The sequence below is a fragment of the Saccoglossus kowalevskii genome, chromosome 10 (assembly GCF_978046115.1).
Source record: "Saccoglossus kowalevskii chromosome 10, keSacKowa6.1, whole genome shotgun sequence".
In the NCBI taxonomy this organism is placed as follows: Eukaryota; Metazoa; Hemichordata; class Enteropneusta; family Harrimaniidae; genus Saccoglossus; species Saccoglossus kowalevskii.
The window spans coordinates 20,802,094-20,816,981 of NC_140650.1; the positions used below are offsets into that span (position 1 = coordinate 20,802,094).

At 36.4% G+C, this 14,888-nt stretch overlaps 2 protein-coding genes across 2 annotated transcripts; both read right to left on the minus strand.

Annotated features, from left to right (window-relative positions):
- Window positions 1–7,377: 7,377 nt before the first annotated feature.
- LOC146737957 (uncharacterized) lies at window positions 7,378–10,639 on the minus strand. Its single transcript, XM_085504631.1, has 3 exons — window positions 10,487–10,639; window positions 9,604–9,955; window positions 7,378–7,537 (listed from the first exon to the last, which is right to left on the minus strand). Exons 1-3 carry the CDS (start codon window positions 10,637–10,639, stop codon window positions 7,401–7,403), a joined length of 642 nt encoding a protein of 213 aa, XP_085360757.1. The 3' UTR covers window positions 7,378–7,400.
- A 218-nt stretch (window positions 10,640–10,857) lies between these two features.
- On the minus strand, window positions 10,858–14,607 carry LOC102801679 (uncharacterized). The gene is made up of 3 exons (XM_085504632.1): window positions 14,506–14,607; window positions 11,828–12,090; window positions 10,858–11,040 (listed from the first exon to the last, which is right to left on the minus strand). Exons 2-3 carry the CDS (start codon window positions 12,071–12,073, stop codon window positions 10,858–10,860), a joined length of 429 nt encoding a protein of 142 aa, XP_085360758.1. The 5' UTR covers window positions 12,074–12,090; window positions 14,506–14,607.
- Between the last annotated feature and the right edge of the window lie 281 nt (window positions 14,608–14,888).

The following is a 14,888-nucleotide window of genomic DNA, read 5'->3' on the forward strand; positions in this document are numbered from 1 at the left end:
GTACTTCTGACACCATGTTATGCCTGATAGGCACGGTAGACTAAGAAATGACTCAGACTCACACAGTGAGTGTTACTTGGTGAACGCCATGTTTATTACAAGTGCCCTAAAGCATTGTGGGTTACATCGGGTGATCTTTGACAATAACAATGATGTAATCTAAAAGTATCCTACTAACACACTCTGCCAATCTCCTAAAAGCTTAATCATTTCCGTAGGGATGCCACAATGCAGTGCCCAAGATGCCCCTCCTCTACGAAAGCTATGAGATGAATAATCAGCTGCATTACAAACCAGCGGTTGTAAAAGTGACACAAGGCGCTTAGAAAATGCTGGGTAAAGAAGTGGGCGGGAGGGTGAGACGACAAAGGCAGGGCCCTCCTGTGGGGAGGGGGTACCCAGGAATGCAGAAATAACAGCAGACACTGGACATAGTGGGTGATCATGCAGGATGGGGAGTGGCAAGAGCAACTCTCGTTGTCTGGTCTGGATAGTCTTTGACCACCTAACCACAATGCCTAGCCCCCATGGGAATGCAAGAAAATCCCCACGGGACAGGTGCTTGTCAGAAGAAAAACCCTGCAACGATGGTGGTAGGACATTGCACTTCCGCAGCAGCCCGAAAAACTAGACAAACTGCCCAAAAAACCTTGTCCTGCTTGTCTGAGAGATCAAGCTGGGAGTGAATGCCCAAGAGCAGGGCTGGGGTAATTGGCAATTTATGTTGGATTTTAGTGCCTTTTACCCTTGCCACACCTTTGAGCAGTGTTGAAAGGGTGAAGTTATCAGAAAGTGGGTTAGGAAATCCGCACTCAGAGTGCAGGATGCGAATGATGTTCAAATATTGGCGAATAGAATTCACCTTGAGACGGCGCGCCAAATGGGAAACATACCGACAAAGCACCACAGGATCAACTGGTACTGGGTTGTAGTTGAATTTCAAACAGAATTCCATAAAGGCCTTACGATGGACGGCATAAGTGCTTTTAGTGGTTGACGCGAAGGTATGACCCCTATAGAACGCTGTCTCAAGGTCTAACTGTTCCTCCTCAAATATGCAAAAGTGACCTTTAAGTTAACTAGCCCTATACATGGTAGTTTATAAAAAGGCAAATGAGACCTAAGTAAGAAACAGGTAAATATAAATATGCAAATGAGACCTTTGGGTTGAGGAGTCAACCTCAAGCTTCCCCCCTGATTTAAAACCAGTTAACAATTAACTTTGCCCTCATTGCAGAAGGGATTGGTACTAGAGGGCGCCATCCGATCTGAATGGAATGTTTCGTCGTCAGTCATCCGTAGTCCATCGTCAAAGAAACAACGTCCCGTTTACGAACAGATGAAATAATTTCAGCAATTTCTTTACAGAATAATCCTCAACAAAACTTAGAAACATTTCATCGACAAATACAGGGTCCAAAATTATGTCTATTGCAATTGGACGCCACAATTTCTGAGTTCTACGCGTGATTTTATTGCGTTCAAAACTGTTCCATTTCAAACTGCACATGCACAAACGACTGTGGTTTCTCGAAATGCATACTAATTAGGTAACTTGTCACTTATAAAAGTCACCGAAAACATTTTAAGCAATTTAGAGCAATAATACTAGAGTGAAATATAAACGTGCCTCTGCATTTTCCATGAATTTCGCAACTTGCTATGATCATAAAAGAGAAAAGATGTGCTTACTTTCAACAGTTAGCTGGAGCCTGATCGAAAACGCGTCTCAAAAATACCTTTACATCATTTCTCCCATCATTTTTTCAGCTCGTAACGATAGAATCAGTAAATTTAGAACTAACATGTATGCTATCGGAAAGCATTTTGGCACAATTTTACTGAAAAGACGAGTTTTCCATTGCTCATGAATATTAATTTATGCAAATGAGATGATTATTTAAACCAATCGTGTCATGCACTCCCCCCCCCCACACATTGGGTCGTATCTGTGAGCTATCAAATAGGACCTCACGAATACGACCTACTTTACATAATAATAATAATAACTTTATTGTCAACCTATCTCCATTGAAATCTGGACTAACATACAATAAAGATTAAAAGATACAGAAAATATATATTTAAAATACAAAAATTACAACAACAATAAATAAAAGTATAAAGGAAAAAGAAAAATAACTGTTAAAAAAAGTCTTTAACAAAGTAGTAAATAAATAGTTTAAATGTAAGAATGCATTATATTTTCAGGGCAGCTGGCAATCTCTGTATATTTTCTTTTCTCATAAGAAAGCATTTGTGAATGTATTTTGATATTTTGAGAATCAGTTTTTCATCTTTGTTATTTAGAAGAGTTTCTAATTTCTCTCTATTGGTATTGTTTTTAGGCTGTATTTTTAATTTTTTTAATATATCGTTTCTTTCATTTATGTATAATTTACAGTTTAGAAGAAAGTGTATTTCATCTTCTACTTCGAATCATTAGTTACGAAATGTCTTGGACGAATGTCTGTTTGATACATGTATATCTATGTTATTGTGTCTTCCTGTTTCAATCTGTAAAACGTGCGCACTGATTCTTAATTTTGTCATTGCAGCTCCATGTGATGGGTTTTTAACAACTTCTAAATATTTTTCAAAAATATTATCAGTTTTTAGTAGCCTGTATGTACGGAGTTTGTTTTTATGATTCTTTCCTTTATTGTCATCATGCATTTCATTTTTAGCAAGTTCAGTGTACATACTTTTTAATTTGTCAGACACTGTGTTTATGATATTGTCATCATTGGCATCTACATCAAGTAGATTGAAAATGTTTTTAACGCCGGTGACCCAGTTTTGGGTATTCTGACTATCTAAATGGTTTCCGAATGCTTCTGCCACCAGTGTGTTATGGGGCGTTTTATTTATTTTAAGCCAATATTTTAGCATTTGCTTTATGCTAGAGAGAATCAGAGGGTATCTGCCCAATTCTAGCATGCACGCCAAGTTTGTTGCTTTGCAGTTTACCTTCAAAAGGAATTTACAAAACTTCATATGAAGTTTCTCCATTGGAGAAGAGGTGTCTAACATAAATTTCTTTGAATTGATGATGTTGGATGTCCATACCTCACTGCAATACAAAAGAATGGGTTTGATGATTGAATCAAACATTTTCAAATATATTTTTATAGGGAAATTGTTTTCAGAAATAAGTAATTGTTTAATTTTGAAACTTGCTTTCATAGCCCTATTTTTTAAATCTATCTGTGCCATGTCAAGTTTTCCAGTTGAATGTAGTTTAATTCCAAGATAAACATAATTTGATACTATTTCTAGTTCCTGTTTTTTTACATAAAATTTCATTTTTTTAAATAGTTTGTCAGATTTATTGAATATGATTACTTTGTTATATTTATCTCTAATTTCCATTTATGGCAGTATGTAGATAGTGCATTTAAAGCATTTTGTAGGCTCTGTTTTGTCTGTGAGAGAATTAATAAATCATCAGCATTGAGTAGGCATGAAAGGTGATTGTTTAGTAAGGTAGGTGGGTCATTGTCAGATGAGTCTATATGATGTTTGATGTCATTTATGTAGAGGTTGAACAGTAATAGAATAGACTTAGTCCATCGCCTTGTCTTATACCTCTTTTTACAGGGAATTTCTTGGTTGTTCCATGTTTTAATTTAACACAGCCCACTGAGTTTAGATAAATGGATTTTATTATTTTATAGAATTTTCATGAAATGTCATGTTTTCTGAGTTTGTACAGTAAGCCAGGATGCCAGATGGAATCAAAGGCTTTCCTGAAATCAATAAAACATGCAAATAGGTTTTTCCCATTCGTCAGATATTTTGTCAATAATTGCTTTAGTACAAATATGTGATCTCTAGTGCTGAATTTTGACATAAAACCAATTTGTTCCTTGATTAACGTGTTATTATCTTTCATATGACTTATTAGTCTATTTTTTAAAATTGCAGTGAAAAGCTTGCTTAATGTATTAATTAAAGTTATTCCTCATGTAGTTTCCGGGGTCACATTCATCCCTTTTTTTTAAATATTGGTGTTATTATACCTAGATTCCAACAATCAACATATTCCAACATATTCCCCATAGTGCATTATACAAAATGGCTGATAGGTTAGTTGTTGCTCGTTTTTTCGATTTCTTCGCAGTGTGTACTCGATGTTTTGCGTTTACCAGTAATCTTACGTTTTCCTAACACAGTAAATGAACCAGTATCGACTCGTGAGATAGCGATTCAGTTTGCATGTTTATTCTTGTTTATGAACATAGGATTTATTGACATTTCTTGGAAGATTTATTGGCATTGGACTCGATGACCTGAATATAAGTTCGACAGCTTGTTGAACGGAGCACTAAAAGGATTTCTATACACTTCAGGACTAAAACAGAGCTGTAACTTTAGCCCAGCATTATTCAATCGTTTTTATTTTATAAATGTTCTTCAGACAATCACATTTTTGCTATCAACACTTGTGACCCTCCAGCCACTCGGAACCCAGGAACTATAATCAACTGTACACAGTCCCTATGAGCAGGGGGATAACGGCTGGTATCTAGTGTAAGAAATAAATAAGGGATAAAGGCTCCAGCCAGCTAATATTTTTTAAACTCGAAAAAAACAGTCAAACTGAATGAAAAATAAAATCGAAAAAAAATACCAGCTTGAAGAATATTGGTTGCTGTTTTAAATTTCAAATTTGAACATAGTTTCTGGGCTCCCTGTGCTCCAACATGGGGGGGGGGGGTCCTCTTGTACCAAAACCACCACCCCATACCACTCCTAGTCCAACTCTCGTTTTATGGAAATTTTAAAATGAGACGGCGTGGCATTTTTTTTTTTGAATACTGAGCTAAAATGAGGGGAATTTGAGACAAGTGAGAGTACAAGCGCATTTTGGACTGCTTTAAAAGGAAAAAAACGTCTGAGGCGCATAGTTCAAAATGATGTGCGCGGAAACGAGAAACATATTTTTTTTCTCAGCCTAATCCTTGTTTGAGGTAGTGATGTCTGACGGCATTAAAGCATATACTGTTCCAATGTACTATGTACAGCTAACATCTAGTATTGCTATGTTCACACGGCAGCATTCTATTGGAGCCGAACTACTACTCCTCCCATGGATTAACAGGAAATTATCTCCAATGCGTTCATACGGTCGGGAGCCGAACGAGAGCCAAGATCTGCCAGATTAGATTAGAGCCGAACGGAACAGTGCCCTCAAATAATTAGTATGAAAAAAACTGGACTGAAAACGATTTTGGTGTCGTGCTTGTGTTATTTTTTTACATGGCACAATGCTGTTGAGATAGGAGAAAAACGAAATAGTCGTGAGTCTGAGCATGGAGGTAGAAAAGACAATACACTGGTGTTATGATTTACCCCGGTAGGTACGAGCATGGAGGTACGAGTATCTCGAATCCATGCTCGAAAAAACAGGAAACACAGCAGCTATAATGTGTTACAGCCTATTATTCGCTTAAAGGCCCAATTCACTTGCCCCGGGCAAGTGTGAATTGGAGGTGTGGCTATTCTAATGCATGGTGTTAATCACTTGCATAGCCTATGACGCATCCTGTTTCAGCGGTCCAACATCACGTGACTTTGATTGACAGTAGTAATTATTCAAGATTAGTCGCGCATCCCTTTCCCCGGTTCATGTTTTTTACTTTTATTCGCCAAAATCTCAGCTCGTACACAATTTATTGTCATAAATATTACACACAGTCACTGCTGTGATATTCATAGTCACATGCATCCACTTTGGCACGACATAATCGACGTGTAAGTTCGAGAAAACACGTTTTTACCGGAGCTTGGCTGGAGTTGTTTACTACAGCGTGACAAGCAAGGAAATAATCCCTATTGTTTAGGAGCGTATTTATAGTATACCTGGGCCTTTAAGTTATTGTCATGGAAAATTACCATTTTGTAATTATTCAACTGTAGTGATATCTAAACTGCTAGGAAGAATCACAGACCCTCTATCCTCTATATCTGGAAAAATCTAAACATATCACCGTACTGTGATGGCTTCTACGATTTTTAGGGGCCCAAGCCCAAAGGGCGAGGCCACTATTAATATCGTTCGGTTTTTTAGGGGCCCAAGCCCAAAGCCCCTATTATTATTGTTTGGTTTTTTTAGGGGCCCCAAGCCCTTAGGGCGAGGCCCCTATTCTTATTGTCCGGTTTTTTAGGGGCTCAAGCCCATAGGGCGAGGCCCCTATTCTTATCGCCGTTTTTTTCTTTCTTCTTTAGGGGTCCAAGCCCAAAGAGTGAGACCCCTATTATTATTGTCCGTTTTTTCTCCTTTAGGGGCCCAAGCCCTTAGGGCGTGGCCCTAGTCTTATTGTCCGGTTTGCTAGGGGCCCAATCCCGAAGGGCTAGGCCCCTATTGTTGTCGTTCAGTTTTTAGGGGCCCAAGCCTGTAGGGCTAGGCCCCTATTGTTATTGTCCGTTTTTTGCGGGCTTAGGCCCCTATTGTTATTGTTCGGTTTTTAGGGGCCCAAGCCCGAAGGGCTAGGCCCCTATTGTTATCGTTCAGTTTTTTCTTTCTTCTTTCTTTCTTCCGTAATTTTCTTTCGTCAAGTTGTTTGAGAAAACCGCTGAACAGAATAGTCTGAAATGCTGGCAGCAGGCCGAGAAACATTTTACAGTTTACGAAAACAAAGAACATATGGATGATTTGTTATGAAATTTTTAAATTTTCAAATTCAAATTAGCGTTTATGTATATTAGTCATGGAATTTATGAAACCACTTAAACAGCAGCTCTAAAATCAAATATTTATCCTAAAAATTGATTTTGATAAACATTTTAAGCGTAGACGTTAAGATTTTTGTGCTATTGTGCAATGGGAAAAACTTTGGACCTTTAATAAGGAAATTGTCAATGAAATGTTACTGTTGAACTTGACAGGTTGAGATTTCAAAATTTGTCATGGATCTCGACAATCGTCGAGATTCACCCCCCCCCCCCAATCAATGAAATGTTACTGTTGAACTTGACAAGTTGAGATCTCAAAACTTGTCATGGATCTCGACAATCGTCGAGATTCTCCCCCCCCCCCCCCCCCTATCAATGAAAGATTACTGTTGAACTTGACAAGTTGAGATCTGAAAACTTGTCATGGATGTCAACAATCGCCAACATCGTGAACCAGGTATAGCCTTGCATGATGGATAGATACAATTTTAATAGTGGACTCTAAAAAGTAGTAACCACAGCAGTTTTTGCTTAGTGCTAGGTAGGCGAGCAAAGAAGGGGGGACATCCAGTATTGTACCAAATTTAATGCTAATCTGTTACAACCTTCATGTCTTGACTACTTGACTATTAAGAAAACATTAGAATCAGACAGATGATCATTGACCCATCAGGAACTACCAGTTACACAAATATAAAATTATTTGTCAGCATTGAACACTTTTATTTATTTGCACAATGGATACACTTAATATCAGAAATTAAAAATTTTAGCGAGGTTTTTAGATGCAAATGATCACAAAGACGTAAATAAAAAACAGAAAAAATCAAACTGGGTGAAGACAGGAACGTTAATGAACCTGCAAGAAAATTATAAAAATATTAAAAAAAAAATATTAAAAACAGGACAAAGATCAAAATATAAAATAAATAAATATACATTCAAAAAAGACATAACGTGTCATGTGCATAGTGTTTGGATCATTTTTTTTCAACTAGCACAAGCCAGTTTCTCAACCCAAAGATACTCCTTAAGATGTGCTTGAACCACAAAACTACGTCTTAACAGTGTCTTATAATACAGAGTATATATCCAAAGTTTGAATGAAATTTGTCAATGCAAATCAGAGAAATTGAAAAAAAAAATAATTTTCAGACCTATTTTTCAATCAAAAATGAGCATTTGTAATCCCCTAAATGTACTTGAACCATAAAACTATGTGTGTTGATGCCATGTCTCATAATACTGAGTGAATATTCAAATTTTGATAAGAAATTGAAAAAAAAAAATTCAGTCATTCAGTCCTATTTTTCACCCCAAAAATATCCTGTAAATTGTGCATAACCCACAAAACATTGTGCATTTTAAGCTGTGTCCCCTGATACTGAATATATATTCCAAGCTTAAATGAAATTGGTCAATGCAAATCTGAGAAAATTGAAAAAAAAAATCATTTTCAGCACTATTTTTTAGACCAAAATTACTATTTACCCTAATCTGATTAAAATCAGATGTAGATTTAGGTTCTATTGTTTTTATCTTAGTTACCTTATCTACATCTGACTCAATGCATATGGAGATCCTTTGCAAATCTCGATTGGCAGCCAGCTAATAATAACACATTCTATATGACACATGTGCTAAGTCACACAGTTGTTTCTTGTAAGCCGCTCTCTGATTGGTCATCGAAAAACCAATCTCGTTGCATAGGATTTCCATATGCACAGAGTCAGATGTAGTTAAAGCACCAAAGTTAAAAAGTGAAGCCTAAACCTACATTTGATTTTAATCAGATTGTATTTACCCCAAAATACATCATGAATGTGCTTGTACCACCAAACCGAAATTGGTCGATGCAAAGCCCAGAAATTGACAAAACGGCATTTTTGACCCAAAATGACCATTTTCTATCTAAAATTACCCCTAAATGTGCATGAATCCTAAAGACACATTACACTACACAATTCGTCCAAGACATTTCGTAAGCCGCTCTCTGATTGGTCATCGAAAAACCAATCTCGTTGCATAGGATTTCCATATGCACAGAGTCAGATGTAGTTAAAGCACCAAAGTTAAAAAGTGAAGCCTAAACCTACATTTGATTTTAATCAGATTGTATTTATCCCAAAATGCATCATGAATGTGCATGAATCCTAAAGACACATTACACTACACAATTCGTCCAAGACATTTCGTTGAAATCAGATCATGCGTTCTGGAGTTATGCTGTGACACAGACACACGCAACAAAATCCATCAGCCCCCGTCCCACACTGTGTCCTGAGATGGGGCTAAATAAATGGGGCTAAGACAGAAAAGTGAATTAGCAATTATATTTATATTTTAAAATAAATAATTAAAAAAATAGTACAAACAGAACAAGGATTACAAAAAATATATATAACATTTCCAAAAAAATGGAGCAAAGACAGTAAAGTAAATTCAGATGCAACTAAAATATAAATTAGAAATAGCACATGATCCATATACTACCATTATTACCCGGTAATCAAGGAGCACCAAACCACTTAACTAGGCTACAGTTTTGCCCAGTTCAATTAAATTCTTTTGTTTTGACTGGTACATTGTAACATTCACGGTACAGTAAAAACAATCACAAGATAGCTAACATTGGCTACTAAGTCACCTGTACCAGTTCAAGCAAATATTAAATCTTGTAATCTGATTGCTGGAGTGCGCATAGCCATGCCAGAAAGCCCAACTGTTATAAGTCAAGTGCGAGACAAACTTTCGGTGCACCAAAGTAAGAATGCAGTTAACAACACTGGTTACATTGTAGCCCAGATAAGTGGTTTGGTGCTCCTTGATTAATAATGGTAGTAAAAGTCCCTGAATCATTAAAACTAAATTGTTAAAGTAATCATTATCATTTGATTTCATAATCAATGAAGCTGCATTAATTACCAAGAGATGTCACAGCAGAGTCATATTTGTCTTTCAGGATTAATTTTGCTTCTCTACTTAGCATACTCCTGCCATTGAGCTTGAAGCCCCAGAAGAGTGCAGCTTCTATGGGCTGTTCATCTTCATATGCAATTTTCCTCCTATTTGTTGTTATGAAAGCAGGTTTCCATGAAGTTGACCAAGTGCCTGTATACCAATGAATGGTGAACTTCTCTTCAGTACGACAAGTCACCTTTCCAATTTGGGGTATCTCGTCACAATCCGGGCAATACACTGCAACCATGTTCTCAACTGCTAATGATTCAAAGGAATCAACATGGTCTGCAGTGACTGGCATACCGCCAATAGTAACCTGTAACAAATTGAAAATGAGAAAAATTAGCTATATCCATATCAAGTTATTAAAGATATCTTTTCAGAAAGAAGTACTGTAGAATGAAAAGAAATCACTGTTGTAAATATTAGCAGATTTTGATATTCACTCGGTGCAAAATTCATTGGTTTGTGAAGTAAATAAAACATTCTATGTTTTAAAAAAATATGTTCTGATAATGTTGCTTATTATATCATTTATATAAACTGACTGTATTATTTAAATCTCATTGACAAGTAAACGTATATGCATTAATTTTGCAGCAAAAATTCCCTAACTCATTCCTGAAAAAAAAAAATTCTTTTGCCCAATATTGTTTTTCCTGCAAACACTGTTGATATTTATAGGCCAATACTAATAACTTTTTTTAAACTGCAAATAGGCTTTGTTTTTCAATGTGAAAATCGTTAACAAATGTAGTAGAAAATGGAATGAATTGGGGAATTCAAGATGCAATTTGTCTCTGTCAGTTGTGAAACAATTAGTCAGATATGATGTACAAGAACTTACTCTACAAGGTGCTGTCATTCTCTCCTCTATAATATCTACACGGTGGACAACTTCTGGGTCGTCCTCCATTTGCCTTCTTGTCGCTCTTTTCTCATCAGCAGCATTCTTTAAATCATGAAGTAACCATCTGATTGGGGCCTCATCTGGTACCATAAATGAATTAAAGACACATTTCACACTTGATATACTGCTTAGTAGCTTGTGGCCATGTGACAATGAGTATTAATTGCTTAGTTCTTTGAAATATAGCTGCAAAGCAGTAATTATCATTAATATTATCAGATTAAAGCATTATTGGATTCTTGCTGCAGTTGACAAAGCACACTTTTAGTATAAAAAGAAGTCTTTGACACAAATACAGTAGGTTTATATTAATATTCAGCTACCTTCTCTAAATCTTTAATATTATGCAAATATTCATTCCACCATTGAGATGCAGATGCTGGCATACGCAGACGACATGCATAGGGAAGATCTCGTTTCAAGCTCTCTATGTCCAGTTTCTCTATAGATGGCAGAACATAGGCTGGAACATCATCTAATTCTGGAACACTCTGAAAAAGTATTTTGTGAATGTATACAAATAAATACACTGCCAATTAAAAAGATTACACAATATTCGCTATTGTGCCCCAACTAAGCTATGGCACTAACACACCTCCACATCTGGGGTATATTGTGTTTGTTACTGTTATGGAAAGCGACAACATTATGATTTGCTAGTTTATAAATAACAATAAAATATTAATCATCTCTATTGTTATGGAAATTAAGTGCTGTCGTTTATCTGAAATTATAAGAAACCACAACTTAATAATGCTCTGGGAGAACCCTGTTATTTTTTTAGTGTATAATGCTAACGAAACGATAAAGTCTATTGCCTATAGGTGTAAGGGAAAAAGGTTAGCATGAAAATGCATCATATGTTTATTTTTACTACGCTGTGCCTGAACAGAGACTAATTAATATGTTGTTCAGAATTATGAAAATTATATCTTGTGTTATTACACCTCATGGCCATTACATTAATCAGATCCAGTCATTAAAATTAATGTCAACCTGCCATTTCCAATTTCCTCGCGTCCAGACCTTCATCTAAAATTTACACCAACAACTATTCAATGATCTCTGATTGATAAATGCTTCACTGGTTGATTTATGTTATTGAAGATAACACATTTTAGTGAGTTTGCATGATTTTGTTTACTACAAAATCTCATGAATGAAAAATAGCACCATGGCTAATTTGCATAAATTTGGTAAAAACAGTCATCATAAAGTAAAAGCGTCATTCCAGGATTTTTAAAATATTTAATAGCCACTATAATGTGGTCATCATACCTGCAAACACTTTAGCCCTGGTACTTGCTGTCCATTCACGTCCATGTGAGATGGTTCCCATGGGTCTGTCGACCACTGTCTGTACTGCATAAAAGTTGTCCCATCCATCTTATAAAATCGAAAATTCAGTGGTTTGGAATGTCCCTGTATTCGATCAGATATATGAGGAATGAGCCACTCCTTGATGTTGATAATGGGCTTCTGTTGCAAGCTTCGAAAACAAACTGTTGGTGTGTATGCTCGCATTATAAGACTTTCAAGGTCTAGAAAATAGAAAATAAAAGAATATTGTGTTAACACATTTTTTGTATTGCACCATTCATAGAAAATCTAAAGGCTTGCGTGTATAAAAAGGATAGCGATTTTAAAGCCCCATGAAGGGTACCGTATTACCCCGGGGCACGTGCCCCTCCCTGGGCAAACGGCCACCCCCGTTTTCACAAAAGTTACATGTTGGGGACATCCTCGGTTAAACGCCCAGGGTGATTTTTAGTGAAGTTTTATTTGTCAAAAACGAACACGTTTGATTTATTTAAATACTTAAAATAGTGTGTTTGTTACGGTAGTTCTCTTTTTGGAGTGTGTGGTGGCCATGAAAAGGGCCGTTTTGTTTGTGTTTTTACATAAAAACTCATTGGAACTTAACGACGTAAGATGAAACACGCAGCATGTGCCGCACACGTTCTGCTTTCTCTTCATTCACGATGAATCCAATATTGCAATAATCCATACCTTGGTGGGTGGTTTGAAGCACTTAGCTTTGGTTTCAAAACGCAGCATTTCGCTGACTGTGAATCCATAACGAGAGCTAGCACTTTTGAGACATCACGTCATCAACTTGCTACTTTCTTTCCATCCTTCATCACAGCTATGGCATTACCGTCATGTGGATTATTTTTCTGTCGTTGAAGGAAAAACATTTTGCCAACCTCAAGTCCATTACGATAACCATAATGAGGCATGCTGACGATGGGAACTTGTTGCATCATCGTTATTTTTGTAATTTTGTCATGTGTGTGGGTGCGTGTCTTCAGTAATTACGATGCAAATTATGCTGATGATGTCATCGCCATCTTGGATAACAAGCGTTAGTTTTTCCCGGCCGTTTCGACTTGCACTGATCACGGTTACTAAAAAAGTAACCGTGCATTGATTACAATACTTACCATACTTTGTAGCCAATTTCAGTGAGTAATACAACTTCATTCGCTGACATAAAACAAGTTTTATTCTTGAAATTCAACCCTGTGTCTTAGCGTTTCCCACAGTTCTTGACCGAGTGCTCACGTTTATTGAAACCTCGCATAAATCAAGAAATAAGTACGTGTACAAAGTGTACGAAAGCATTCCTTTATTTGACCTTATCATACGATCACAAAAACAACTTTTTAAAATCTGTTTTGGGGTGGACCTCAAGTAAGCGCCCACCCCCAATTTTTCCCGATTTTGTATGTTCAGACCTCTGGGCGCGTGCCCGGGGTAATACGGTATATTATAAAAAGCGCCATGTGGGCTATATCGTGATAACTCAATAAATTCAGTCAGGTAAAATTAATTATTTTGTGGATAGGTTTCTCAAAAAGCCTATTATAAAGCTTGTGGATATTGAAAATAAATTTTCACAAATATCTCAACAAGCGACCTCACGATCGAAATAGCTTCGCTGTCCTTATTGAAGATGTAACAAAACAAATTTAGACAGTCCCAACAATGACAAACCATAACACATACACAAGAAGCAAATTTGCTGGAATTGGTTACAATCTGAGGGAGATCCACCCAAGGTACCTACATACAAAATTTTAAAGCATCTCAGAATCAATTTTGACTAAAAATCACAAAAATATTCAGCAAAAATCTAAATTTTGAAATTTTGACACAAAATAATCAAACCTGAGAGAGATCCACCCAAGGTACCTAAATACTAAATTAGAAAGCATTCAGAGTTACGGTTTTGGAGATGAAGTCGAAAATATCAATTTTGACCAAAATCACACAAATATTTAGCCACCAATCTACAAAACTGAGATCTTTACACAAAATGAATAAATCTGAGAGAAATCACCCAAGGTGCCTACATACCAAATTAGAAAGCATTGGGAGTTGCAGCTTTCAAGAAGAAGTCGATTATATAAATTGTGGACGGACGGACATCAACGAACAATCACCTATATGACTAGCTCCACTCGGTTATCTACGTAAATTATATTTAACACAATTAAACTGCATTCAGATTATACATTTATTAATAAGGTAATCAAGTTTGGAAAAGATTGGAAACAATTTATGAGTTACTGTGGATGAAACAATTGTTAACGATGACAGGCAACTGACGACAGATGCCGGACAGTAATCCCATAGAGCTAAAAGAAGAGGTATCCTAGCAAGGATGGATTTTAGGGGGATTAAAATCTTTTGTTTTTAGTGGATTTAATCCACTTTATCCCATTGTTTCACTCAGCCAAATAAGCTACTTGCCTCGGAAGATATATTCATAACTTCAATGCGCAGTAAATTTACAACACAGCTATACAATAACATGCATGTATTGTTTTAAAATGACCCATACAGTCATTCAGTGTTCTCTGTCACCCGGAAACAATACACTTTGTGATAATTCCAGCGTAATTTTCAAGGGATACAAATGAATCTTCACCAAACATAACAAAATTACTCACCATTTAATGTGTATGTGTTGGCTTTGTTCAGTTCTGTCGCTATCTTCGAAAACAGCTGATCAACATTTTCATGTGTATGCCCGACTGGCAGGAAGTTCAGTAATACCTTTATGAGTAAAAGAAGATACAATCATGTAATCTATTTACATCCTATTATCTATGTAAAAACAGGGTCGGGAAGGAGAAGGAGTAATTTTGGATAACTGTGGTTACATAATAAAAATTACCACAAACCAGCAGCTAATTTTTATATTATAAGGTTATCCCCTGATATAACTTGTTCATAGAGCTGGATGATACTAGTGACAGCATGGGATTGTATAATCTACAAACCGAAGGTTAGTGGATAATACAGTCCATGACACCACAAGTATCAACCAGTT

Bases quoted from the DNA above. Each gene is read 5' to 3' on its own strand.
- LOC102801679 (XM_085504632.1), bottom strand. From the start codon at position 12,073: ATGCGAGCATACACACCAACAGTTTGTTTTCGAAGCTTGCAACAGAAG. The intron at 11,041-11,827 runs GTATGATGACCA...ATACTTTTTCAG, and splicing joins CAGGGCTAAAGTGTTTGCAG to AGTGTTCCAGAATTAGATGA.
- LOC146737957 (XM_085504631.1), bottom strand. From the start codon at position 10,639: ATGGTACCAGATGAGGCCCCAATCAGATGGTTACTTCATGATTTAAAG. The intron at 9,956-10,486 runs GTAAGTTCTTGT...AATTTGTTACAG, and splicing joins GAATGACAGCACCTTGTAGA to GTTACTATTGGCGGTATGCC. The intron at 7,538-9,603 runs GTAATTAATGCA...ATTTTCTTGCAG, and splicing joins CTCTGCTGTGACATCTCTTG to GTTCATTAACGTTCCTGTCT.